Source organism: Hypanus sabinus, chromosome 8, assembly GCF_030144855.1.
Source record: "Hypanus sabinus isolate sHypSab1 chromosome 8, sHypSab1.hap1, whole genome shotgun sequence".
NCBI lineage: Eukaryota > Metazoa > Chordata > Chondrichthyes > Myliobatiformes > Dasyatidae > Hypanus > Hypanus sabinus.
Window position 1 is genome coordinate 82,364,939 of NC_082713.1, and position 27,823 is coordinate 82,392,761.

At 42.2% G+C, this 27,823-nt stretch overlaps 2 protein-coding genes across 5 annotated transcripts in view; one reads left to right on the forward strand and one right to left on the reverse strand.

Annotated features, from left to right (window-relative positions):
* Positions 1–1,155: 1,155 nt before the first annotated feature.
* Positions 1,156–27,823, reverse strand: part of LOC132398275 (sodium- and chloride-dependent neutral and basic amino acid transporter B(0+)-like) — a 90,948-nt gene continuing 64,280 nt past the window's right edge. For 2 of the 4 annotated variants that reach the window (XM_059977448.1, XM_059977450.1), the window contains exons 11-14: positions 13,993–14,092; positions 7,302–7,411; positions 7,031–7,201; positions 1,156–4,820 (exon numbers count right to left, since the gene is read on the reverse strand). In XM_059977448.1, coding sequence (XP_059833431.1) covers positions 4,734–4,820; positions 7,031–7,201; positions 7,302–7,411; positions 13,993–14,092 — 468 coding nt within the window. In that variant the 3' untranslated portion in view covers positions 1,156–4,733. The remainder of the gene's footprint in view (positions 4,821–7,030; positions 7,202–7,301; positions 7,412–13,992; positions 14,093–27,823) is intronic. The other 2 variants (XR_009513600.1, XM_059977449.1) reach the window with 2 other exon arrangements.
* LOC132398276 (uncharacterized) overlaps positions 14,113–27,823 on the forward strand; it is a 1,154,100-nt gene continuing 1,140,389 nt past the window's right edge. The window contains exon 1 of the mRNA XM_059977451.1: positions 14,113–15,924. Coding sequence (XP_059833434.1) covers positions 15,640–15,924 — 285 coding nt within the window. The 5' untranslated portion in view covers positions 14,113–15,639. The remainder of the gene's footprint in view (positions 15,925–27,823) is intronic.

Sequence of the window (27,823 nt, forward strand, 5' to 3'; positions counted from 1 at the left end):
CATGTCGTGTTATATAGGTAATCGTGGTCTATGACTGTGATTGTTCTAAGAACATTTTCTACAGAAGTGGTTTGGCATTCCCTTCTGGGCAGTATCTTTACAGGGCTGGTGACCCTGGCCATTATCAAAACACTTCAGTGATTGTCTGTTTGGTATCAGTGGTTGCATAACCATGACTTGTGATTATGCACCAGCTGCTAATACGACCATCCATTACCTGCTCCCATGGTTTTACGTGACCCTGATCAGTGACCTACAGGCCAGCAGAGTGAAGAGGCATTTTACACCTTCTTTGGTTGAGATGTATCTCTACCCCGACACCCAAAAAGTGGCCATAGCATTACTGTACTGAAGTAGTGATTATCATTGTGCAAATAGTCAAAAAGGGACATTGTTTTTGAACCTGGTGGTGTGGAGCTTCAGGTTTCTCTAATTCTGTTTGATGGTAGCTATGAAAAGAACTACATGGCCTGGATTGTGCAGAATCTTTGAGGATAATCCAGAATTTAGGCACAGTGATGAAGAGAATGTGATATATTGCCAAGTGTTCTTTAATTTACTTCTGCTCTGAAGGCAAAATTCGGATGATTTTGATAAGATTACTACACATTAAGTCTATCATACAGAGTAGTCATACAGAGAGAATTTGAAACAGAATGCTAACATCAGAAATTCTGTGTGTGGATTTGATGGGGAGGAAGTAGAATTGACTTCTACCTTCATATAGTTCTGTGAAACATTATGGCAGTAAGGACTACATTTTGTCTAATGCTTCGCACAAGTTAGTGAAAGTTCAGTGTTTGTGAAAACCACTAAGTAATCCAAGAACCACATCAGCAGGAAATCTACTTGGGTCTATTGCACTTATGAACAAGTTGCAGGAATTGTGCAGCATTAGTGTTGTGCTAATTTACATGATTGGACATTGTTGCATATGTCAGATAATGGCTTGGTTTACAGCAATGGTCTAAGAGTTTGAGCTTGTTGACCAGGAGGGAGATACTTAGTACCGGTTTGGTTTGGAGTAAGAACTTCAGGAATAATGGGAAATTTGAAGTGTTGTATTACAGGGGCCCTTTTATGTGGGAAAGATGGAAAGTAAAGTTGTGGGTGACTAGTCATAGTGCCATTGCTGATTAACTAGACTCTGGCAAATTGCTTCAATCACACTTTATTTAATTGTGCACAAGGAGAACAGTCTGGTTCCTGTCAAAAAACTCTTCTGAAATTTGAACAAAGAAATGCCATTTTGAAACAGAAAATGACTAGCTGGATACAGATATTCATCTAACAGAAATATTGTGCACTTCTGAATCCCATAATTTTCAATACCAATCACAATGCATACTTCAGGTGTTAATAACCAATTAAATCAAAATGTTAAACACCAAACAACTCAAGAATTAGTAACATAATCCTTCATGGGCATCTTTATCCTGTGTTGGTGTGCCTGGTGACCTTGTTTCCCAAGCTTGAACAGAAAGGCTGCATAAACAAGAGTTTAGCCTGGCTGCTTGCACTTTATTTCTCTCAGCTTATCATCTTGACTGTGCCTTACTGTACTTCAACACACAGAAGAGGCTGTACAATTTATCTACTCCCAGTTTTGACAGCATAACATTTAAACTAAATGCTTTGCTGCAACCAACAGTTTCCCCATTTTTGTCCTGTGAAGGCCAACACAAATCTTAATGTCTGAATTTAAATCTGAATTTCAATAGCACAGAGCCGCTGAAATTCCCTACTGACATCATTTAGAGAGGGGGACTGTTAGATTATAATGAAGACAACGGTTCATCACACCATCACTCCACAGGGCAATTTCGGGCAAAAAGTTAGAATGAATTACAGCTAGCAGTAATAGAGCCCCCATTGTCTACTGCACAATGCAGTTATCCCAACCTCCCAGATGGATGTACCAATCTTCCTGATGGGATAAAAAAAAGCAAAAATCATAGGTGTAAAGAAACTTAGGAATCCTTGTGTACAATTCCCTAAAGTTAAGTTGCAGGTTGAGTCAGAAGTAAAGAAGGCAAATGCAATATTCACATTAACATTGAGAAGACTAGAAGATAATAGCAGAGATGTAATGCTAGGAACTAATGATCCTGGGAATGAAAGGGTTAAGGTATAAGGAGCTTTTGATTATTCTTGGCCAGTATCGCTGGAGCTTAGAAGAATGAGGAGGTATCTCATTGAAATATACTGAACATTGAAAGGCCTATATAGAGTGCATGTGGGGAGGCTGTTTCCTGTAGAAAAAGAGTCTAGAAGGAGAGGTCATAGGCTTAGAATAGAAGGGTGTCCCTTTAGAACAGAGATGAGGAGGAGTTTCTTTAGCCAGGGGGTGATGAACCTGTGGAATTCATTGCCACAGGCAGCTGTGAAGGCCAAGTCATTTGATATATTTAAGGAGAAGTTTGATAGGGTCTTAATTAGTAAGGACATCAAAGGTTACTGGGAGAAGGCAGGAAAATGGAGTTGAGAGAGACAGTACATTACCTATCTACTCCAGCAGACTCAGGAGGAAAGCAATCAGCATAACCAGAGACACCACACACCCCGGCCACTCCCTGTTTGACCCGCTGCCGTCCAGCAAAAGGTTCAGGACACTAAAAACCAGAACAAATAGACTGAGGAACAGCTTCTACCCCAGAGCTGTGGCCTCCATCACACCACTCCCACAGAACAATGACTGAAACTGTGAGCAGACACAAGGACTCAAATACTGGCACTAATGGCACTTTGTGCATTACTGTGATATTCTGGTGCTGCTGTAACTTATTCCCTGCTACTTATCTATTTGTACAGTCATCTTTCATTGGTCCATTATGATTTGGAGTTACTTTAATTTGTGCTGTTCTGTGACTGTTCCCTTGGTAATCACCTCAAGTCTGTCTTTCAGGTAGCACGGTGACCAAAAATGTACAAAGTATTACAAGTGTGGTCTCACTAACAACCTGCATAGCTGCAAGTTAGCATCCCAACTTCTATATTTATTGCCCTGGCTGATGAAGCCCAGCATGCTAAATGGCCTTTTTCAAAACCCTGATGCTGCTTTCAACCAGCTATCTAGTCCCTCTGTTCCATTACACTCCCCAGCTCCCTGAAATTCATAGTATAATCCTACACTGGTTTGAGTTTTCAGAACAATACCTCACATTTGTCTGTATTGAAATCCATTTACCACTCCTCAGCCCATTTCCCTAACTGATCAAGATATCCTTGTAATTTACAATAACCTTCTTCACTATCAACATAAATTCCCAATTTCCTTTCATCCACAAACTTACTGATCAAGATTTGTGCATTTGCATCCAAATCATTCATGTAGATAATGAACCAGAGGAGTTCCAACACACCACCAGTCACCAGTCTCCACTGGAGGAAACAACCTTCAGCCACCAGCCTCTACTTCCTACCTCCAAGTCAATTTTGAATCCATCTAACTAGCTCTCTATAAATTCCTTGAGACCTACCCTTCTACACCAACCAAAGGCCTTGTTGAAATCCTAATAGGTTCATCAAGCAGGGCTCTGAACACACAAAGCCAAGCTGACTCTTCCTTTTCAGATCCTGAATGCAGATGGAGTGCACGTGACTTTCAATGTAATAACTTTGATGCACCTAAATGAGCCCAGTCTAATTTCTAAATCAAGATGCAGATGAAAATAATCAACCAAAAATTCCAGCAAGGAGGAGCTTCAGTGCCTGGAGGACTCTGGTATCCCCTGGTGATCAGATTGAGGCATGACAGCTTGAAAGAGCACAGTAAAAGTTAGAAGGATGTTGCTAGGGCTTGAGGAATTGGTTATAGGGAAAGGATGAACAGATTAGGATTTTATTCCCGGGAGTGTAAAAGAATGAGGGGAGAATTGATAGAGATATACAAAGTACTGAGGAATATACATAAGGTAAACGCAAGCAAGCTTTTTCCACTGGGATGGGTGAAATTAGAACTACAGGTCATAGTTTAAGGTTGAAAGGTTTATGAGCAACTGAAGGGCAACATATTCACTCAGTATAGGGAGAGTTTGGAATTAGCTGCCATAGGATGGTGGATGCAGGTTTGATCTCAACTTTTAAGAGAAATTCAGGTAAGTACATGGTTAGAAAAGGTATGGAGGGCTGTGGTTCATGTGCAGGCTTAAGGAACTAGGCCAGATGGGCTGAAGGGCCTGTTTCTTTTGTTGTAGTGATCTATGGGGAAGTGGAAGCTGTTCCAGTAATAATCAATTAACACAACAGTACTAAGGACTGAGATTGGTCCTGAAGAACAGAAAGTAGAATTGGTCTCAGATGACTTGAAGGGACTCATCACATGTAAAGCTATCAATGTCTGTGTTATGATAAGCTGGTGGCTATTGGTGACAAATATCAATGTGGATCTGGGCTTTTTCAACTTTACCATACTCTGGGTCTAATTCAAGAAAACACAGCAATTAATGGAATCCATTCATTAACCCCAAGAGTTATATGGGGTAAAAATCGTGGTCATGATGAATTTAATTCTGTAATTACCCCTGTACCCAGATGACTATGCGTGTTCCAGTGAGCTGCAAGCTGTTCCAAATAACTTTGGAATAACTCAAATTAGTGGAAATTAATTACAGAAAGGATTGAAATTACAGTGAGATATCAGAGTAGCTATAGATCTTTCAGGCCATGATCTTCACATCTTTTCTGAACAGCAGGCATGTCAGTAGAGGTACTTCGATGGGAGCTTTGGAAGATCAGCTCTGGTTCTGTATCATTTCCCCTCTGTGCTGTTTCATGTACGGACCCCAGTCAGGAGCTGATCTGCAAGCAGCAGAAATTTTCTGTGGAAAGAAATATTTTAAAAATTCTGTTGCATTTTTAAACAAGTTACATTTTCAACAAGATAAAGTTCCTGATCAAATGTTACCTTTATTTGTTCTGACACAGATTGTGTTATATTGAATTTACAACTGGATAACTGATGATTATCACAACTACCCACTCTAAATTTGAATTTATAGAAACTAAAAGAATAAGAAACTAACAGAAGTCATTTTACTAACCAATGAAAAGAAGCTTTTAACAGTAACCTCATTCATGCCTTTATTACCTCTCCACTTAAATATTACGATATTTTATTTGGTGATTCACTTCATCTTACTCCCTGTAAACTTGAGACATTCTTTTTGGAGGGGAATGGGGGCTCTGTCTAGCTGCCAGCTTCATCTCATAACTTGACAGCTCTCACAGTTTTGTGAAACCTGGACAACCTTGGTCTCCACCCTTAATCAGACACTACAGGTGTTTCTTCACATTTTACTCTTGCCAGAATGTAAAACAGACTTCCCTCTCGCTGTTTCAAATCTTTTGAAGGCTTTGGTGATAATTCACCAAAATTCTCTGGAAGGTGGTGCATGTCATGCCCTTGTTTATGAAAGAATGTAGGCGAAAGACAGATAACTATACACCAGTTAGCTCAACATCAGAAGCTGGGAAAATGCTTGAAGTTATCATTAAAGAAGAAATAGTGAGGCATCTGGAAAGAAATGGATTCAAAGGTACAGCAAAGGTGGGTCATGTTTGACAAACTTACTAAAGTTCTTTGAGGATAAAGAATGAGCGCAGTGGATAAAGGGGAACAGATGGACATTATTTACTTGGATTTCCATAAAACATTGGATAAGGTGCCACATAAAAGACTTATTCATAAGATAAAGATGCACAGAGTTGGGGAGAATGTGTTAGCATGGATAGAGAATTGGTTAACCAATAGAAAGTCAGGACACATGGGTGTTTCTCTGGTTGGCAATCAGTGGTGAGCCATGTGCCGCAAGGGTCAGTGCTGGATCCTCAACTGTTTATGGTATACATTAACAATCTAGAAGAGGAGACTGACTGAGTGTAGTGTATCTAAACTTGCTGATGACACTATTTTGAGTAGAAAAGCAAATAGAATAGAGAATAGGGAGAGCTTGCAGAGAGATATAGATAGATTAAGTGAGTGGGCAAGGGTCTGGCAGATGGAGTACAATGTTGGTAAATGCAAGGCCATCCACTTTGGATAGAAAAGTGGAAGATCAGATTATATTTATAAAGTAAAAGATTACAGCATACTGATATACCAAAGGACTTGGGAGTGCTTGTACATGAATCGCAGAAGCAGATGGTTTGCAGATGCATGAGGCTATCAAGAAGGCAAATAGAATGCTGGCTTTCATTGCTAAAGGAACTGAATTTAGGAGCAGGGAGGTTGTGCTGCAAATGTACAGGGTACTGGTGAGGCTGCAGCTGGAGTACTGCGTGCAGTTCTGGTCTCCTTAATTCAGGAATGATATACTGGTTTTGGAGGTGGTGCAGAGGAGGTTCACTAGGTTGATTCCAGATATGAGGAGGTTTGACTGCGAGGAGAGATTGAGTCACCTGGGACTGTACTCACTGGCGTTTGGAAGATTGCGAGGAGATCTTATAGAAATATATAAAATTATGAATGGGATAGATAAGATAGAAGCAGGAAAGTTATTTCCACTGGTGGGCGAGACTAGGGAAGATAGACTCAAGATTCGTGGGAGTAAATTTAGGAAGGAGATGAGGAGGAACTGCTTTTCCCACAGGAATCTATGGAATTCTCTACCCAATGAATCAGTGGAGACTACCTCAGTAACTATATTTAAGGTTGCTTAGATTTTTGCCTAGTAGGGGAATTAAGGGTTATGGGAAAAAGGCAGGTTGGTGGAGATGAGTCCATGGCCAGATCAGTCATGACCTTATTGAATGGTGCAACAGGCCAGATGGCCGACTCCTGCTCCTATTTTGAATGTCACTGTCTGAAATATTATGTTTCTCTATATATATGTTGACCTATATTTACAGCATATTCTCTTCTTTATTACAGATTTCCAACATCTACAGTTTTTAAAAAAAATTTCTATGCCTAGCAATATTTCTTCTGTATGCTTTTCTATTTTAATAATATTCCACCATCAATGGTACAGTGGGGGCAATGGGGCAAATTCATTAAAATTCTGTTATTTGTATTTAACTTATTCATTACCTGGCAAAAACTGGAGCCTTCAGCTTGAATAACTCTAATAATGGCAATAATGGGGATCCACATAATACAGAAAATTAGTATGCACCAACCAAGGGCTATTGCCCATTGTGGGTACTCAATAGATCCATATGTAGGTCTGGAAAATGTTGCTAATGACCAGAGTAAGGTGGCCTGTGATAAAAGATGGACATAATAAAAGAGATTTAATGACACACGATCTGTAGATGGGTTGTTTTTAATTTAAACCAATAAAGGTTCAATATTTCCTTACAGCCAGCAAACTTGGAGCAATGAAAAGCCAACACAATCTCCACCACAGCCAGAAGAGCCAAGTCTTCCTCCCAATCATTGACTCAATATCATTAATAAACCTGTTTATTCCTGTGAGCAAAAGAACAGCAGAGATGGTTGATTAATTTACTCATCTGGTCTTTGATGCAGCTGTTAGTACAGATATCCTGCATTAAGAACAGAAAGGGGGTCAAGTAACAATGTCTCACAAGGTTTGTGTAGGTTAGCTAGCAATCCTGTTATTAACCTGATTACCAGAAATGTTATGTAGAATCCACAAAATCCTAAAGGAGCTCTTCCTGAGGAAAGCCGAAGTTTCAGATGCAAACTGAGCTGAACTGCGTTCCAGGTATCAGAATATGGAAGGGTGCACAATTAATGAAATATCTAAAGATGGGGAATAATTTTAAATTAACATACAACCAAAACTGATCGCAAGCGTCTTGCACTTTTCCCTCACTGTTAATTCTTCCCAACGTGTTCATATGATGAAATCTTAACCATTTCCTCAGTCCATTTCCTCACAGTGGGACATCTGGGTTTTTTCCAGTTCTGCAATGTAATTCTTGCAGCTGTGATGAGACCCACCTTTAAAATAGTAAATTTGTCATTGTTTACGTTAGGTATCATTGTCCTATCACCCAGGAGACAGAGCCGTGGGCATAAGTTTTTTTTCTGTTTCTTAGTTTTATATGTTTTCCTGTCATGGGATGGCTGTATAAAATGCTGTACTGTATCTGCTCTATGATATGCTGTGCTGCTTTGTAAAATAAGAATAAATAATAATAACAATTTGAATTACAAAAAAAGTTGGAGAATGGAAAATTATTCTAGGCAGTCAGACAAAGCTCCAAAGATGAGCTTACCTTGTAATTTCACCTTCATCATGTTGGCCAGAAACAACTAGTCTACAAATCAGTGAACTTGAATGAATCAAGGACAGTGGTAGTAGACAAACCAATTGACTTTGTTTTTGCCATGTGCTTAAAGGAGGCTGCCATTTTGTGAAGCTGCTCTGAAACTTCCATCTTGTGAACTGTTTGACAACTGATTCTTGCTCTGGGATAATCTCATCAGAGCAATTGAATGTGGACACAAGGAATTTCTGTTATCTTGGTCCAGTATCTGAGTGGCCTAGTCTGATTGGTTTGAACCAGAGCCAAAGAGAACAAACAGCTATATCTTACCAGCTGTCACTTGCAGTAGAAGGGCAATAACTGGATGTTGGCGTGGACCAGAGTCAATGGGAAGGTATTACAGGTCAGTCAGATGACTATAGCCAATAACACTCAAATGTAACATTTGAATTGGTAAGGAGTGAATATAAAACCAAATGTTTCAATTGCAAAAGTAAAAAAACTCTCTCTAGAGACCGAACATCGCAGATGTTAAGTACCGCACAGACACTTGGAGATTGGAGCAGGACCGTGAGAAACACATGGCCAGCATAGACTCCTTTTTACTGGTATTAACATTTCTAATCTTTGACTATTCAGGATAGTCAGGGAAGCCTAATGGATGTGCACACAAGTACTTAGTGTGCTTCATGTGCTTGTTAGTTTAGACAATAAAGGTGGTTGTCCATTCTCTGAGTTCGGGGAAGGTTCTCGGTCCTGACGGACTTTCTGGAGAGTTCTGTAAGGCTTCTGCTCCTTTGGTTATTCCTCACTTATTTTCTGTCCTTTCTGACTCTTTTATATTAGGCAGGTTACCACAATCTTTTTATGATGCCTCTATTTCACATATTCTCAAAAACAATAAAGATCCAACTGATTGCTCTTCCTACAAACCTATTTCTTTACTTAATGTTGACGCTAAAATTTTATCTAAACTTTTGGCTCATATGATGCATTCTACCTTCTATTATCTCTGATGACCAGACTGGATTTTCTAAAAATCATTATTCTCATTTTAACAGTCAATGTTTACAATGTTATTAATTCTCCTCTAAAGAAACTTCGGAATGCATGATCTCTTTAGATGCCGAGAAAGCCTTTAATTGGGTTGAATGGATCTACTTATTTAAAATATTAGTAACATTTAACTTTGGGTCCAACTTCATTCAATGGATTAAATTACTTTATTTATCTCCCACTGTACAGGTTCTTACTAACTCTCAGAGTTCTAAACTATTTAATCTCCAACGTGGTACCAGACAAGGATGTCCTTTGAGTCCTTTGTTTTTTGAGTTGGCTTTAGAGCCCTTAGCCATCATGTTTTGTGAATCCGTTGACATGTCGGGTAATTTACGGAGGGGTATAACTAATAAGTTGTTGCTTTATGCTGAGGACCTTTTGCTCTACATCTCTAATGTGGAGTCCTCTCTACCCTCAGTATTATCTTTACTTTATGAATTTAGTCAGTTCTCAGATATAAACTTAATCTTCATAAGAGTGAACCTTTTCCTTTGAATAATTTGGTATCAGTCAACTCTGACCTTCCATTTAAAATTGTAAGAAATCAAATTACTTATTTGGTTATAACAATTACTAGGAGTTATAAATTTCTTTTTAAAGAATAATTTATCACTCTTTTGGAATATGTTAAGAAGGTACTATCAAATTGGTTTGCCCCTTCTTTGTTGCTGATTGGATGTATCAATTCTATTAAAATGAATATTTTCCCTAAATTTTTATATTTATTTCAAGCCCTACCTGTTTTTATTCCTAAATCCTTTTTTGACTTTTTAGACTCGATTATATCTTCTTCTTTATGGAAGAATAAAACCCTCTATTTAAACAAAGTTCATCAGCAGAAAACTAAAAAAAAAATGGGGGATTAGCCCTACCCAATTTTATGTCTTCAGGGTGCACCAGGATTTGATGGTATCCCCGGACGAGGTCTACTTTGGAAAAGATTCTTGCCCTGTGCAGGTTTGCTGCAAAGTCCTGTATGTGCGGCACGGGGTAGCGGTCTGGAGTGGTAGCCTTGTTCGGTCTGCGGTAGTCGCCGCATGGTCTCCAACCCCTGGCTGCTTTGGGCACCATGTGCTGTCGGACCTCCGTATGATCCCCAATTCCTCCATCCTCTTGAACTCCTCCTTCGCAGGCGGAGCTTTTCTGGGGGGAGCCTTCGTGCGCAGGCATGGAGCAGTGGTCCCTGGGTCGGAATGTGGTGCTGTACCCCGTGTCTGGACATGGTTGCCATGAACTGCGGTGCCAGAATCGATGGAAAGTCCATCAGGATTCTGGTGAATTTGCTGTCCAACAGCGTGATGGAGTCCAGGTGTGGGGCCGGCAACTTGGCTTCACCCAGGGAGAACATCTGGAAAGTCTCGGCATGGACCAGCCTTTCCCCTTGCAAGTCAACCAGCAGGCTGTGAGCTGGCAAGAAGTTCGCCCCCAGGAGTGGTTGGGCCACTGCGGCCAGTGTGAAGTCCCACGTGAACCGGCTGGCGCCGAACTGCAGCTGTACTGTGCGGGTGCCATAGGTCCATATCGTGCTGCCGTTTGCGGCCCTCAGGGTGGGTCCTGACTTCCTGTTGTGGGTGTCGTACCCTGTCGGGGGCAAGACGCTGATCTCCACTCCGGTAGTCAACGAAGAAGTGGCGTCCCAACTGTTTGTTCTAGATGTACAAGAGGCTGTCCTGGTAGCCAGCCGCCATAGTCATTAGCGGCAGCTGGTCCTGGTCCTTGCAGGGCGGGTGACAACGGCAGGCTTTTGTGCCCCACCGCTGGTGGTGGAAACACCACTGTTCACTGGCCTCCTCACTCCTGCCTCTGTGTTGTCTGCGCACCCCCCCGCCGGGCCTGGTTTGGTCTGCTGTTGTGCTCGTGGCCTGGTAATCTGACCGACAGACGCCACGCTATCCCTCTTGGCTTTCCACAGCATGTCTGCCCGGGCCACCACCTTCCGAGGGTTGCTGAAATCTGCGTCGGCCAGCAGCAGATGTATGTTCTCGGGCAGTCGCTCTAGGAATGCTTGCTTGAACATGAGGCAGGGCTTGTGTCCGTCAGCCAGGGCCAGCATCTCATTCATCAATGCTGATGGCAGTCTGTCTCCCAAACCATCCAGGTGAAGCAGGCGGGCACCCTGCTCACACCGCGAGAGGCCAAAGGTCCCAAATGAGCAGTGCCTTGAATGCTTCATATTTTCTTTTTTCTGGGGGCGACTGTATGAAATCCGTAACCTGGGCGGCCATCTCCTGGTCAAGGGCGCTCACCACGTGGTAGTAATGCGTGCAATCAGAAGAGATCTGCTGAATCTGGAACTGGGCTTTTGCTTGGCTAAACCACACGCATGGTCGCAGCGTCCAGAAAGTCGGCAGTTTTAGCGAAACTGCGTGAACAGATGAAGAGTCGGTCATCTTTGGTCCAAATCCCATTTGGACCGTTAGGGTCACCAATGTAGCAATGTGCTACACACAACGCTGAAACAACCACACGCAGTCGGTAAGTCGTTTCGAGACTAGTTTATTCAAACTGCGCGGCGCTGGCATTTAATCCCTAGTGTCCACCGTCTCCGGGCGGAAATGACGTCAGGGGTGCATTACCAAAGTCTCCCCCCGTGCGCTGGCTATTTGTGAGCTGGTTCGCCTGCGCAGAAAGTGGGTCACCACAGTTCTTCAATTCCTCTGTTCTTAAGTAATTTAACTGATAATTATGTAGTTAAACATTCTTTGAGGTTTTGGTTACAATTTAGAAAATTCTTTGGGATATTTGGCTTTTCACTCTCTAGACCCATTTTTTCTAATTATTTTCTTTGATGTAGTTTTTGAAGAGTAGAATAGATTAGATATTAAATGTTTTCAGGATCTGTTTGTTGCAGATAGTCTTTCCACATTTGATCAACTATCTATTAAGTATAATCTTTGTAAAGCTCACTTTTTAGGTATTTACAAATTAGAGACTTCTTGCATGCTCAACTTCATACATTTCCTAAAGTTCAGATAAGAATTTAATTGATAAATTTTTTACTCTGAAAACCTTTTATAATGGACCTACTTCTAATATTTATAGTATGTTGTTGGCTATGAGAAACATTCTGAGATAAAATTAAATATCTCTGGGAATAAGACCAACAGATTTCAATTGATGAGGATGCTTGGAATTAAATTTTTAAACTTGTTCACATCTCTTAATTACGTGTGTGCCACTCTCTTTTACAATTTAAAGTGCTTCATAGAGCCAATATGACTCAGTATAAGCTCTCTCATTTTTACTCAGATTTTTCCTCCATACTGTAATAGGTGTAATGTTGAAGAGGCCTCTCTAATTCATGTGCTTTGGTCCTGCCCGCAGCTTGATAAAGTTTGGAAAAAAGTATTTCAATCTTTCTTGGAGCTTTTTAAAGTAAATTTTAAATCCAACTCTCTGACTGCCTTGTTTGGTACTGTTGGATGAAATGATTTTACTCTTAAGCTGAATGATTTGCATATTTTGTGTTTTGTTTCTCTTTCAGCCAGAAGAGTTTTGTTGCTTAAGTGGAAGGATGCCACTCCACCTCCTCATGCCCATTGGTTGATTGATGTTATGTCATATTTAAATCATGAGAAGATTAGGTGTTTTATTTCTATTACCTGCAAAAGATTTTTTCACATTATGGGGACCTTTTTGGAACTACTTTCACAATCTTCAACTTGTTCAGCAATGGTGATGGCTACTATATGTTTGAATTTATAACTATATGTCCAAGACTTTTTTTTTCTTTTAACCAAACAGCTGTTTTTTTTGTCTTTTGCTTTTTTCTGTTATGGGGTTTTGATTTTGCTTTAGATTAGAAAAAATATACCTTTTGAATACTATGGTTTACTTACTATACATGGGGCATTTCAACCTTTTTTCTGTTTCTGTAATATCATAATGTATTTTTATTCATCTACACAAGTAATTAATAAAAATACTGAAAAAGAAAAGCAAGGTAATTGTCAGTAATCACAGATTGTGTCTGTGCCTCTTTTCATTATTACTAAATAGATCCTTGTAACAGTCATAACTGGGAGAACTGACAGGTGGCAGTGAAGGATCATGAGGATGTATCCATTGAATTTCCACGACCTTTAAAAAGATCATAGGCTAATGTCACTTTTGTTCAAAAGTATTAAAAGATTTGCTTTATTTGTCACATGTACATTGAAACATACTGTGAAATGTTCCATCTGCGTCAACTCATATCAGAATGGATAGTGCTGGGCAGCATGCAAGTATTGCACATTTCTCGCAGTAATATTGCATGCCCACAACTGACTAACCCTAACCATATACAGTTATCTTTAGCATGCAGGAGAATACTGAAGCACCTGGAGGAACCCTATGTGATCATGGGGAAAAACAAACTCTTTACAGACAGCAGAGGAAATGGAAAGCCAGTCAGTGATTGCTGCCTCTGTAATAGTATTACAATAATTGCTACGCTACCTTGCCACCCTAAAGTGTTGGCCTTTTGTTGTCATACTCATCAAAAAACAGCAGGAGCTGCTGCAAATTTTTTTTAGCAGTCAATGGGAGCAGTTCAGCTAGAATAGTTCAGTCTTCATCAAGACTGAAAGATGCAAAAGGCAGAATAGCTGTGAAATCAAGATAATTAAGAACTTTCTTTATTGACCCCGTTCAGTTAAAAATAACTTACTATGTCGTGTAACAAAAAATCTGTTTCATTCCTTCTAAGAATCCACATGGTAACGGTGATTCAACACTCTGATTTAGTTTTACTGCTTTTCATATTATACTTACCATAAATCCAGCTGAGGGCAATGAGTTCCATCAGGGCGACTATAACAAGAATCCATCCAGTACAGAAATAGTCAATTAAATTTAGCCAGTAAATTCCAGCCTTTCGTTAAATGGAGAGAGAAATTTTATATCAGAAAATCATCGCACCCAGCATTCAGATAAGGCATTAATCAAAAATGAAACTGACTAATTTCTACAGCATTTCTTCACCTTGCAAAGCGTTTGTCATTACCTTCTGATGCTTCTAGCCACCATTCTTCTTTTTAGCAAAATATCAAAAATAAGAATGAAAGGATGTTTGCTACAGCATGAGGGTGGCTTACAGTATAAAGGCAGAGTATTAAAGAAATGCAGAATTCAGTTTTACGGTTACAGAGAAAGTGCAGTTCAGGGAATAGAGAGGTAAACTGAAAGGTCCAGAGTTCAACTTTAACTGTTGAAGAGTCTTATAACAGCAGGATAGAAGCTATTCTTGGGTCTGGTGGTGGCTGTGATTGACTTCATCTTAAAGAAATGAAAACAGGCAGCCAGCGGAATTGTCGCGGAAGGTGGTTACAATTTTTTAAGTTTTTATATAGTTATGGAAACATAAAAGTTGGTCCTCAGGTTAAGGTCCTAAGGTGCAATTTTGATATTGCAGTAGGAGAACTGGTGAAAGTAGATTGGGAGCACATGTTAGAAGGTAAAACATTATCTCATAAGCATAAGCCATTTAAAGGGAAGTTATCAGGAGTTCAGGGACAGCTTCTTCCAGACAGAGGAAAAGGAAACGATGGTAACTTTAAGGAACATTGAATTACAAATGTTATGAAGGTAACAAGGGAAACATTAAACAAGTAGAGGCAATTACAATCAACAAATCCCTCCAGGAACACAGAGTCTATAGAGGAGTATTTAAAAAGCAAAATCGGAGGAAAAAAGAAATCAAGAAATATGATTGAAAAGTAAATGTAAGGCAAATCCTAAGCCAGTTCATAAGAATCTCAGGGACCAGGAGGGTAGCTATGGAAAGAAGGGATCCACTTAAGGAACAAAAGAGTAATCTAAAGTATGTGTGCAGCCAGGGGCTGTGAACAAGTTTACTAAATGAATTCTCCTCAGGTGCACTTTCCAAGGAGAAAGAAATGAAAGAAGGTGAACTCATAGAGGGAGACCTAAGGGCTTTGGCTCAACGGGCTTCGGTGGAACCGGGTGAGGCGAGGAAGACCGGAGCTGCAGAGCTCTCACAGCTAGTTGCTTGGTAAGTATTGGTAAGTAGTTCTGTTTCCTTTTACACTTATAACTTTAAAAGTATTGTTAATAGACAATAGACAATAGACAATAGGTGCAGAAGTAGACCATTCGGCCCCTCGAGTCTGCACCGCCATTCTGAGATCATGGCTGATCATTCACTATCAATACCCAGTCCCTGCCTTGTTCCCATATCCCTTGATTCCCCTATCCATCAGATATCTATCCAACTCCTTCTTGAAAGCATCCAGAGAATTGGCCTCCACCGTCTTCCGAGGCAGTGCATTCCACACCTCCACAACTCTCCGGGAGAAGAAACTCTTCCTCAACTCTGTTTTAAATAGTGTGATAGTTAGCTGTATTGGGGCAAAGGGTTCTTGCATAACTAATACTAGTACATTAAATTAACTATATAGCATGGAGCAGGTGATGTGTTACTGCTGCGAGATGTGGGAACCGGTAGACCCAATTGAGGGACACAGAGACTACATTTGCAGCAAGTGTTTGTTGCTCGAGGAACTCCAGCTTCATATTGATGAGCTGCAGTCCGAGCTTCAGACACTGCGACACATCAGGGAGGGGGAGAGTTACCTGGACTCTGTGTACCAGGAGATAGCCACACCTAATAGATTAACTAATGTAGATTGCAGTCAAGCACAGGATGGTGTGGCTATGAGTGAGGAAAGTAGGGGAATCCAGGAGGTAGGGCTGGAGGAGATGCAGGCCTTGCTCTTGTCCAACAGATTCGAGGCTTTAACTCCCTGTGAGGGCAGGAGCGGGGACTGTGGGGAGGATGAGCAACCTGCCCATAGCACCATGGAGTGGGGGGCCATTCCAGAGGGAATGTTGTAGTAATAGGGGACAGTATCGTCAGGGGGATAGATAGGGTTCTCTGCAACCGAGAGCGAGAGTCCTGAAGGCTATGTTGCCTGCCTGGTGCCAGGGTTAAGGACATCTCTTCTGGGCTGGAGAGAAACTTACAGTGGGAGGGCGAGGATCCAGTTGTCTTAGTACACGTCAGTACTAGTGACATAGATAGGACAAGGAAGAAGGTTCTGTTACAGGACTATGAGCAGCTAGGGGTCAAATTAAAAAACAGAACCTCAAGGGTAATAATCTCTGGATTATTACCTGAGCCACGAGCAAATTTGGCTAGGTTAAATAAAACTAGGGAGTTAAACGCGTGGCTCAAAGACTGGTGTGGGAGAAGTGGGTTTTGCTTCTTGGGACACTGGCACCAGTACTGGGACAGGAGAGAACTGTTCCGGAGGGACGGGCTTCACCTGAACCGGGCTGGGGTTAGTGTCCTGGCGAATCATATAACTAGGGCTTCAAAGAGGTCTTTAAAATAACTAGTGGGGGGGGGGAGGATTCTAGGGAGCAAATAATTAAAAAGACAATGGAGAAGGTAATGGATGTAGGTAAAAGTGGAGGAATAAAAAGACAGAGTGTGTCAGGAAGGGAAAGAATGTACGGAGATAAGCATAAAGTTGTACAAAAGAAAAAGGTAGGAAATAAGTATCAAACATATTTGAAAGTCCTTTATTTGAATGCACGTAGTATTAGGAATAAAATTGATGAGTTGACGGTACAAATAATTACGTATGGTTGTGATATTGTGGCAATTACGGAAACATGGCTGCAGGGTGACCAGGACTGGGAATTAAACATACAAGGGTATTTGACAATTAGGAGAGACAGGTAAAACAGAAAAGGAGGTGGGGTGGCTATGTTTATAAAGCAAGAAATCACTGCAATAAAGCGAAATAATATTGGCTCAAAGGATCAGGATAACAAAACAATTTGGGTAGAAATAAGAAATAGTAAAGGGAAAAAAGCAGTGGTGGGAGTAGTCTATAGGGCTCCAAACAGCTGTAACACAGTTGATCGGAGCATAAATCAGGAAATAGTTGGGGCTTGTAATAAGGGAACAGCTATAATTATGGGGGATTTTAACTTTCATATTGACTGGACTAATCAAGTCCGACACGGCAGCCTTGAAGAAGAAGAGTGTATTTGGGTTGGGTTCCTTGAACAATACGTTACCGAGCCAACAAGGGGGCAAGCAGTCTTAGATTTGGTCCTGTGTAATGAGACAGGACTAATAAGAAATGTGCTAGTAAAGGATCCCCTTGGAATGAGTGACCATAACATGGTCGAATTCCATATTCAATTAGATGAGAGGGTTGGATCTCAAACAAGCGTACTGAGCTTAAATAAAGGAGACTATGATGATATGAGAGCGGAATTGCTTAAGATGGATTGGGAAAATAGATTAAATGGTAGATTGGTACTTGATCAGTGGTGTATATTTAAGGAGTTACTTTACAACTATCAAGAAAAATATATTCCACTGAAGAAAAAAGGGTGTAAAAGAAAAAATAGTTATCAGTGGCCAAGTAAAGAAATAAAGCAAAGTATACGACTAAAAAGAAAGTTATATAAGGTAGCTAAATCTAGTGGGAAGATTGAAGATCGAGAAGCTTTTAAAGATCAGCAGCAAATAACAAAAAGATTGATTAAGAAGAGGAAGATAGATTATGAAAGTAAATTGGCGAAAAACATAAAAGCAGATAGTAAGAGTTTTTATAGTTACATAAAAAGAAAAAGGGTGGCTAAAGTAAATGTTGGTCCCCTAGAAGATGAGACCGAGAAATTAATGGTAGGGGACATGGAGATGGCGGAAACGCTGAACAAATATTTTGTATCAGTTTTTACAGTAGAGGACACTCAAAATATCCCAACACTGGATAAACAGGGGGCTCTAGGGGGAGGGAAGCTAACTACGATTCAAATCACCAAGGGATTTGACTGAAGGTCAATGGGACTGAAGGTGGATAAATCCCCTGGACCGGATGGCTTGCATCCTAGGGTCTTAAGGGAAGTGGCGGTCGGGATTGTGGATGCATTAGTGATAATTTTTCAAAACTCGCTGGACTCGGCAATGGTCCCGGCAGATTTGAAAAATGCTAATGTAACTCCTTTATTTAAAAAGGGCAATAGACAGAAGGCTGGGAATTATAGGCCAGTTAGCCTAACATCTGTGGTTGGCAAAATGTTGGAATCGATAATTAAGGAAACAGTAACAGGGCATTTGGATAAACATAGCTTAATAGGACAAAGTCAGCATGGCTTTACAAAAGAGAAGTCATGTTTGACAAATTTATTGGAGTTTTTTGAGGACATAACATATAGGGTAGATAAAGGGGAACCAGTGGATGTGGTGTATTTGGACTTCCAAAAGGCATTTGACAAGGTGCCACACCAAAGATTATTACTTAAAGTAAAAAATCATGGGATTGGGGATAATATTCTGGCATAGGTGGAGGATTGGCTTTCTAACAGAAAACAGAGAGTTGGGATAAATGGTTTATTCTCAGACTGGCAGTTGGTGACTAGTGGTGTTCCGCAGGGGTCGGTGTTGGGACCCCAACTCTTTACAATCTATATTAATGATTTGGAGAAAGGGACTAAGTGCAACGTATCGAAGTTTGCTGATGACACAAAGATGGGAGGGAGTGTAATGAGTGCGGAGGACATTGAAACCCTGCAGGGGGACATAGATAGGCTGAGTGATTGGGCAGACATTTGGCAGATGAAATATAATACTGACAAGTGTGAGGTCTTGCACTTTGGCAGGAAAAATAATAGAGCAATTTATTATCTCAATGGAGAGAAACTGGAAAGTGCTTCTGTGCAAAGGGATCTGGGGGTCCTGGTGCAGGAAACACAAAAAGTTATTATGCAAGTGCAGCAGGTGGTCAAGAAGGCCAATGGAATGCTGGCTTTTATTGCTAGGGGGATGGAGTATAAGAACAGGGAGGTCTTACCGTTGTACAGGGTATTGGTGAGACCACACCTGGAGTACTGTGTGCAGTTCTGGTGTCCATATTTAAGAAAGGACATATTGGCTCTCGAGGCAGTGCAGAGAAGGTTCACTAGGTTAATTCCGGGGATTGGTGGGTTGATGTATGATGAGAGGTTGAGTAGATTGGGACTCTACTCATTGGAGTTCCAAAGAATGAGAGGCGATCTTATTGAAACATATAAAATTGTGAAGGGGCTTGATCGGGTGGATGTGGGGAGACTGTTCCCAATGATGGGTGAAACTAGGACTAGGGGGCATAATCTTAAAATAAGGGGATGCCGTTCCAGGACTGAGATGAGGAGAAATTTCTTCACTCAGAGGGTAGTGGGGCTGTGGAATTTACTGCCCCAGAGAGCTGTGGAAGCTACTATACTCAATAAATTCAAAACGGAGATAGACACTTTCCTGGATAAAAATGGCATTAGGGGATACGGTGAGCGAGCAGGTAAGTGGACATCAGGCTAGGTTTAGATCAGCTACGTGATCTCCTGGACCAGTTTTTGATAGCCTGGATGGGTCAGAGAGGAATTTTCCAGATTTTTTCTCCTCAATTGGCAAATCATTTTCTTTTCCCCTGGCTGATCACATAGGTTTGGGTGGGATGAATAATAAAATAAAATGGGCGGCATGGTGCCCTGTTGGTTGGCACTGTTGCCTTGTGGGATTCTGTGAAAACTAGAGTTAAGATTGGATCAGCCATAATCTTGTTGAATGGCGGAGCAGGCTTGAGGGGCCGATTGGCCTACTCCTGCTCCTATCTCTTATGTTCTTATGTAAATGTTGAATTTCTAGACCACACACGTAAAGATTAAAGATTTGATTTATTTATCACATGTACATCGAAACAGAAAAGTAAAATGTTGTTTGTATCAAATCAAATCAGCAAGAATTGTGCCAGGGACAGCCTTGATGTGTTGTCAAATTGCCAATGCCAGCGTAACATACCCACAATTTACTATCCCTAACCAAACATCTTTGAAATGTTGGAGGAAACCCACACAGTTGCATGGAGAACGTACAAACAGATAGCAGTGAGAATTGAACCCCAACTGGTGTTCCCTAGCACCGTAATGCAATTGAGCTAACTGCTACTCTACAGCAAGTATTATAACAGCGGCAATAATTATGCCATAAATATTATGACAGACAGCAGTGGGAACCAAACTCTGATTAGTGATTGCTAGTACTATAAAGCAATTGCACTAACTGCTATGCAACCATAAGTATTATGAAGGTGTAAGTTTCAAGTGTCTTAATAGATATCAGGTCAGGCAGGATCTATGAAAAGAAATGGATTGCTGATGTTTTAGTTTGAGATTCTTCACCAGGACTAGAAAGAAAGAGAAAAGATAGAAACATAGAAAACCTACAGCACAATACAGGCCCATCATTCCACAAAGCTGTGCCGAACAGGTCCTTACCTCAGAAATTACCTTGGGTACTCACAGCCCTCTATTTTCCTGAGCTCCATGTACCTGTCCAGGAGTCTCTTAAAAGACTCTATTGTATCTGCCTCCACCATCGTCACTGGCAGCCCATTCCACACACTCACCACTCCCTGTGTAAAAAAACTTACCCCTGACATCTCCTCTGTACCTATTTCCAAGCACCTTAAAACTGTGCCCTCTCATGCTAGCCATTTCAGTCCTGGGAAAAAAGCCTTTGATGATCCACATGATCAATGCCTCTCATCATCTTATACACCTCTATCAGGTCACCTCTCATCCTCTGTCGCTTCAAGAAAAAAAAGCTGAGTTCACTCAACATATTCTCATAAGGCATGCTCCCCAATTCAGGCAACATCCTTGTAAATCTCCTCTGCACCCTTTCTATAGTTTCCACATCCTTCCTGTAGTGAGGCAACCAGAACTGAGCACAGTACTCCACGTGGGGTCTGACCATGGTCCTATATAGCTGCAACATTACCTCTTGGCTCTTAAATTCAATCCACGATTGAAGAAGGCCAATGTGTCGTATGCCTTCCTAACCACAAAGTCAACCTGCACAGCTGTTTCGAGTGCCCTATGGGCTTGGACCCCAAGATCCCTCTGATCCTCCACACTGCCAAGAGTCTTACCATTAATACTATATTCTGCCATCATATTTGACCTACCAAAATGAACCACTTCACACTTATCTGGGTTGAACTCCATTTGCCACTTCTCAGCCCAGTTTTGCATCCTATCAATGTCCCGCTGTAACCTCCGACAGCTCTCCACACTATCCACAACACCCCCAACATTTGTGTCATCAGCAAATTTAATAATCCATCCCTCCACTTCCTCGTCCAGGTCATTTATAAAAATCACAAAGAGCAGGGGTCCTTGGATCCCATGCCTCCTTATTTTCTCAATAAGCCTGGCATGCAGTACCTTGGCAAAATCCTTGCTGAAATCCACATAAACTACATCTACTGCTCTACCTTCATCGATGTGTTTAATCACATCCTCAAAAAATTTAATCAGACTCATAAGGCACGACCTGCCTTTGACAAAGCCATGCTGAGTATTCCTAATCATTTATGCCTCTCCAAATGTTCATAAATTCTACGTCTTGGGATTTTTTCCATCAAGTTACCAACCACTGAAGTAAGACTCACTGGACTATACTTCCCTGGGATATCTCTACTTCCTTTCTTGAATAAGAGAACAACATTTGCAACCCTTCAATCCTCCAGAAGCTCCCCCATCCCCATTGATGATGCAAAGATCATTGCCAGAGGCTCAGCAATCTCCTCCCTCACTTCCCACAGTAGCCTGGGATACATCTCGAATGGTCCCAGAGACTTATCCAACTTGACGCTTTCTGAAAGCTCCAGTACATCCTCTTTCTTAATGTCTATATGCTCAAGCATTCATGTTGCTGGACTTGTTTCATATTGTATGGCTGTAGCCAATCTCTGACTGCCTGCGTCTCAGGGTCCATTTTGAGATTGCTATTAGAGTTGATACAACCCAAAAATGACACTGTGGTCACGTAAAATTCAGATTTCTCCAGCTTAACATAAAGTCCATGATCTAGAATCCTCTCTATGATGTGAGTGACATGCTCCTACTTGGACTTTTAGAAAATGAGGATGTCATCCAAGTAGACAAAGGTGTAATTATGGAGAGAATCCTGGAGCGCATCATTTCTGAAGGTCTGAAAAAGTGCTGGTGCATTAGCAAGGTGGAAGGGCATGACCACGTACTCATATTGCCCTGTCAGTGTGTGTCCTCCACTAGTCACCCTCCTTTCTGCAATCCAAATTTTACACACTCCACAAGTCCAGCTTAGAGTATACTCTTGCTTCTTGGAGAACTTTGAAGGCAGTGTGAATGACTGGAAGGGGGCATTGATTCTTGGCCAATGTGAGATTCAGTCCTCTACAGGCTGTAGGCTTCTGTCCTTTGTCTGTACAAACAAGAAGCCTGCACCAGCTGGTGAGGTGGAAGGCTGAATGAATCCCATGGCAAGAGCCTCAATTATGTACTCCTCCATTGCACTTCTCTCAGGGCCTGGGACCCCATGGATGACAAGTACCTGGCAGTAGATGTTTTGCACAGTCATAGGGTCAGTGCAGTGGAAGAACTGAGGCCTTACCCTTGCTGAAGAACTCTTCAAAATCCTAGCAGGTAGATGGAAGGTATTTTGACCAGCTTAGGTGTTGCAACTATCCTGAGACTTCTCCTGAGGTTCCTTAGGTAGCGAGGTTAATTTGTCAGACCTCAGAGTTTCTTCCATAGGTTCACTAGAGACTCCTGACAACAGAGTCCAGATTGGAGTTCATATCTAACTCATCTGTATTCTCAGATGAGGTGTTATGAATAGCTTTGTCCTCCTCGGATTAAGCTCCAAGGGTCTACATTTTGAAGTCTTTCACTTAGGTGGGACCTGGCAACTGATTCCCATAGTTGCTGGGGCTCCAAAATTCTTGGATACCTCCTTAGGAGGCTCTTTGGCTTGCTCCTGAACTAGAGACCCTCTCTCTCCAGTTCCAGCACACCCACAACTAGATGGTCAGGACCTTCACGGTCCTGTTGACTGGAGCCAGATTATCTGCCCTCGGAGGCAGGACTGGATCTCCCAAAGGGTTCTGTTTACCCTAAGCAAAAGTCTACTCCTTGTTAATTTCTGGTCTTGAGAGAGTCCAGGGGTCTGAACACCAAACTAAAGATATTCTCTCTTGCAAAGATTTGACCATGCAATGATTCTCACTTCCTCCCAGTTCACAGAAAGGTTATACTTGGACAGCCAAAGGTGCTTGACAATTGGAGTATGTGAGCAGAATCAATCATATGGAAACAAATGCCCTCTGCATACTCCCCTATCCTCATTCGCAGAACCGATGTCTGCTGCAGGATCTACACGGACCCAAGAAGTCTACCCTCCAGGACAGTTGCGGTCAAATGCTGGCTCAATTTTTGCAGAAGTATGTTGAGCTAATGAGTTGTCCCCAAGTTCAGGAAATAACCAGGTTGCCCTAGAGTCCACAAAGGCAATCACCTTTTACCTTTTTTTTTACCCCTGGTGATTGTCATCAGCGTGAAACCGAAATTTGTAGGTTGTGAGTACCAACTGCTACCGTCACAGTTCTCCTGACACAGAATGGTCTTTGTAGTTGTCCTGATGGCTGCAGCTTCAGACATTCAGGTGCACCAGACTTGCCTCACTACGGTTGTAGCAGCAACCTCAACCTTTCATCAGCAGAGTCTAATGCAGCTGATTTGCTTTGGTTCGACAGGGTCTTGTGCAGAAGGGTTGGTCATTGTTCGAGGTTGGGAAGTGAAACTGTAATGCATTGAAGCCAGGCTTGGGCTAGCCTTCTTTGACTTCTTGACGTAGTCCCATGTGCATTCTGTCAGATGGTTATTCAGGTGCATAGACTGGTCAATCAGAGCCTCTAAGTCCTCCACCGGCTCTCTGAAGGCAAGGGCATCCATTAATTCGCCTTGGAGGCCGTGCTGGTAAAGAGGGCCCAAGGCCTCCCCATTCCAGCTAAACCTCTTGGCCAAAGTCCGAAACTCAAAGGCATAGTTGGCTGCTGACCGACTACCCTGACGCACCTTCATCAGACTGTCCGCAGTTCTGTTAGCTTCAGCAGGATGATGGAACATCCTCTTCATGGCATTCACGAATTCCTCCAAATCAAACCAGATCTCTGCCCTCTGCCCCCAATGTACAGTGGCCCAGGCCAGGACTCTCCTGGTCAGGAGAGAGATCATGAAAGCCACCTTTCAGAGGGAACCAGGACAGCTGAAATTTAAACACGAATGGACACTGAGTGAGGAAATATAGGCAAGACCCAGCTCATGTCCAAATCTCTCCGGGGCGGAAAGACGGACTGACTCTGCGGAGTGATTGACAGACTCACCTGAGTGAGAACACTTCCTCCTTGCAATAGTTGATGCTTGGTGACCTGGAGGTTGCATATCTCCAGGCTCTTTTGAGAAAGTTGAGGAGAGGCTCCAATACCACAGTGAGTCCATTTTAGGCTCAATCATACTGTGACAAAAGCCCTAGGAGAGGTCAGTAAGGACCCAAATGCAGGAGTATCTGAGAATAGAATCAAGACACATTACGAGACTGAGACAAGGACATGGTTCTAAACTGAACACCGGATGAGATTCTAAAGTAAAGCTGATGAATAAGCACCAAACCTCAGTTCAGGAGCTCCTTAAATATTAAAATCCTGGCAGCAAAATGTGGCCACCAGTTAGTGGGGCGGGCCTGAATCTTTAAAAGAATCTTGCAAGCTATCCATATTCTGGAGTGTCGGAGAGTCTAACCCCTGGAAGATGGCGCTGTTGTGTGTGTATCAATACAAAAAGTTGGGGGAAGAGGCAGAGCAAAATCAGGTTTGTGATAGATAAGGAGGGGTTGAGAGGCTGGTGAGGGAGGGGCATAGAGGAAATGAAATAAGAAGCCAGGAGGTGATAACCGATGTCTTACATTAGTAGCAGAGACAATTTTAAAAGATGAGATTTATATGGCTGCAATGCCATATTTATATTTTCTGACGATGCCACTGGTGTTAGCCAAATAAAGGTGGGGTTGATTCAACATATAGGACTAAAAATCCGGCTGAATGATACAACAACAACCTTTCACTCAATGTTAGCGAAACCAAAGACCTCTTTATTGATTGCAGGAGGAGGAAATCGAAGGTTCATGAGACAGTTTTCATAGGGAATCAGAAGTTGAGAGTCAGTTCAAATTCATTGAAGTTATCTTTTCAGAGGATCTCTCCTGGGTCCAGCACATAAGTGCCATTGCAAGAATGGTACAGTAGAGACTCTACTTTCTTAGAAGTTTGCACAGATTTGGCATGGCATCTAAAAGCCTGACAAGCTTCTATAGATGCCATTGAAGAGCTTACAGACCGGTTGCATCATGCCAGGTAAGGTAATGTTTTGTATTTAATATTTCAGCAGTATTTGAGTAATATTGTAAATAAAGTGACTGATTAAGCACCTGTTTGTTTAAATAATTCATTAGGGTTATACAAAAAATGACATAAATTGTGTATGTCATGACACTACCTTGTGATATTCACATCCCTTGCTTAAAGTAACAAAAAATGAAACAACCCCGTTTTTTTGGGCGCCTATCTTTTCTTGCAAGTGGTTTATGTGGTAACTTCTACTTTACAAAAAGACCACTTGACAACTTGATGGCCAAAAGAGCATCTTCATCTGGGACGGCAAATGATATTTACAATACAGAGGCTTCCAGGTACCTCGTGCGGCATGGGTGGAGGAACTATATACAATGCATACTCGGAGTGAAAAGAGTGGAAGTAAAGACCCTGCCAACCCCAGTAGTATTAACTTACTTTTAATAATACTCATGTTAGAACACTTCTCCCCCTTTAAAATCCAACATTCCCCAAATATAGAAGAAGTGAGAAATAAAAAAAGTGGTATCATTAGCCACAGGTTACAAATACGAAAACACCTAAAAAACATGGCAGATTCAACATTCAATCTAACAACAAAAGAAACTATCCAATCAAAGATTCAGTCTGTCAGGAGGTTTGCGAGGGCGCTGTGATCTACGCACTACCCCCGGTGAGCCAGCAGGCACCGCCGGTGAGGATGTTTTCACTGGATCCAGTGTTGGGGACACGAGAGGGGTCTGTGTGTCCATGTGAGAAGGTCCATCCTCTTCAGGGGACTCTGCCCCCTCTGCCAGTGTGTCTCCGTCTGGCAAAGTCACTGGTGGACGTGCTTCCCCAGTAGTCTGTCTCCCCATTGGAAACTCCATGGAACTGTCTACCTCTGAGCCGGAATCATGACGCAGGCACACATGATCCTGATGTCTGCGGAAAACACGCCCATCGGTCAGCTTAACAAAATAGGAGACTGGACCACTCTGCTTAAGAATAACCGCTGATTGTTTCTCACATAGACATCGTCATCTGGTTTTAACTGTCTGTCTCGTGCATGTTGATCATGTCCCTCCATCTGCTTTTCCTGCTTTCTCTCCACTTTTGCCTTCATGTCCGGGCACAGTAGGTCCAATCTTGACTTAGGCCTACACCCCATCAGCATCTCTGCTGGAGTGTGTGTAGTCGTAGTCTGTGGTGTGAGGCGGTATTTAAACAGGAAACGTGAAAGCTGGGTACTACGAGAGTCCCCTGTCATCCACTTCAGGCCTTCCTTCACTGTCTGAAGAGCCCTCTCAGCCAAACCGTTTGAGGCTGGGAGGAAAGGGGCCGTCTGAATGTGACAAATGCCATTCTGCTGCATGAACTCACTGAACAGCTCACTGGTGAACGTCGGGCCATTATCAGTGACCAGAGAGTCAGGCAACTCGTGGACTTCAAACACTTGCCTGAGTTTGTCTGTGGTTGAGGGGGCTGTGATGTTGCTCATGATGTGAGCTTCGATCCATTTGGAATGCGCATCTACCATTACAAGAAACATCTGTCCCATAAAGGGGCCAGCAAAGTCCAAATGTAGCCTAGACCAGGGGTGGACTGGCCACTCCCATGGGTGCAAGGGAGCTGGTGGTGGCATGTTCTGATTGGTCTGATATTGTGTGCATGATTTTACCTTGTTCTCCAGATCCTGATCCATTCTTGGCCACCAGATGTAGGATCTTGCAAGGCTTTTCATTCCCCTGGGTGAGTCTCATGAATTTCCTCACAATGTGTGAACGGCCGGGGGAGGCACGATAACACTCGCTCCCCCCCCCCCCCAGAAAATGCAACCATCCTGCAGACTCAGTTCTGTCTTGCATTTGGCATAAGGCCTCAGTTCCTCTCCTTCCACAACTCTGGGCCAACCTTGTAAAAGAAAAGACTTGACTTGAGACAGGACTGGGTCCCTCTCTGTCCGTTGCTTGATCTGGGTTGCCTTTACAAGTGTCTCGGACAGCCTCTCCAATGAAAACACAGTCTCTGGAGGCACATCTGTAGCAGCAGGCATCTCAGGTAAAGGGAGTTGACTCAGTGCATCAGCGTTTGCTTCGTCCCCACCCCCTCTGTACACGATAGTATACTGGTGGGCTGACAATGTGAGAGCCCAACACTGTATCCTGACTGAGGCTAGCGGTGGGATGCATCTGGTCTCACTAAAAAGGCTCATCAGTGGTTTATGGTCCATATAAATTGTGAATGCATGTCCATAGAGGTACTGATGAAAGTGCTTAACCGCAAAAACAATGGCCAGACCTTCTTTGTCTAGCTGTGAATATCCCTTCTCAGCAGCCGTCAGGGTACGTGAAGCAAAACCAATAGGCTTCTCTGAA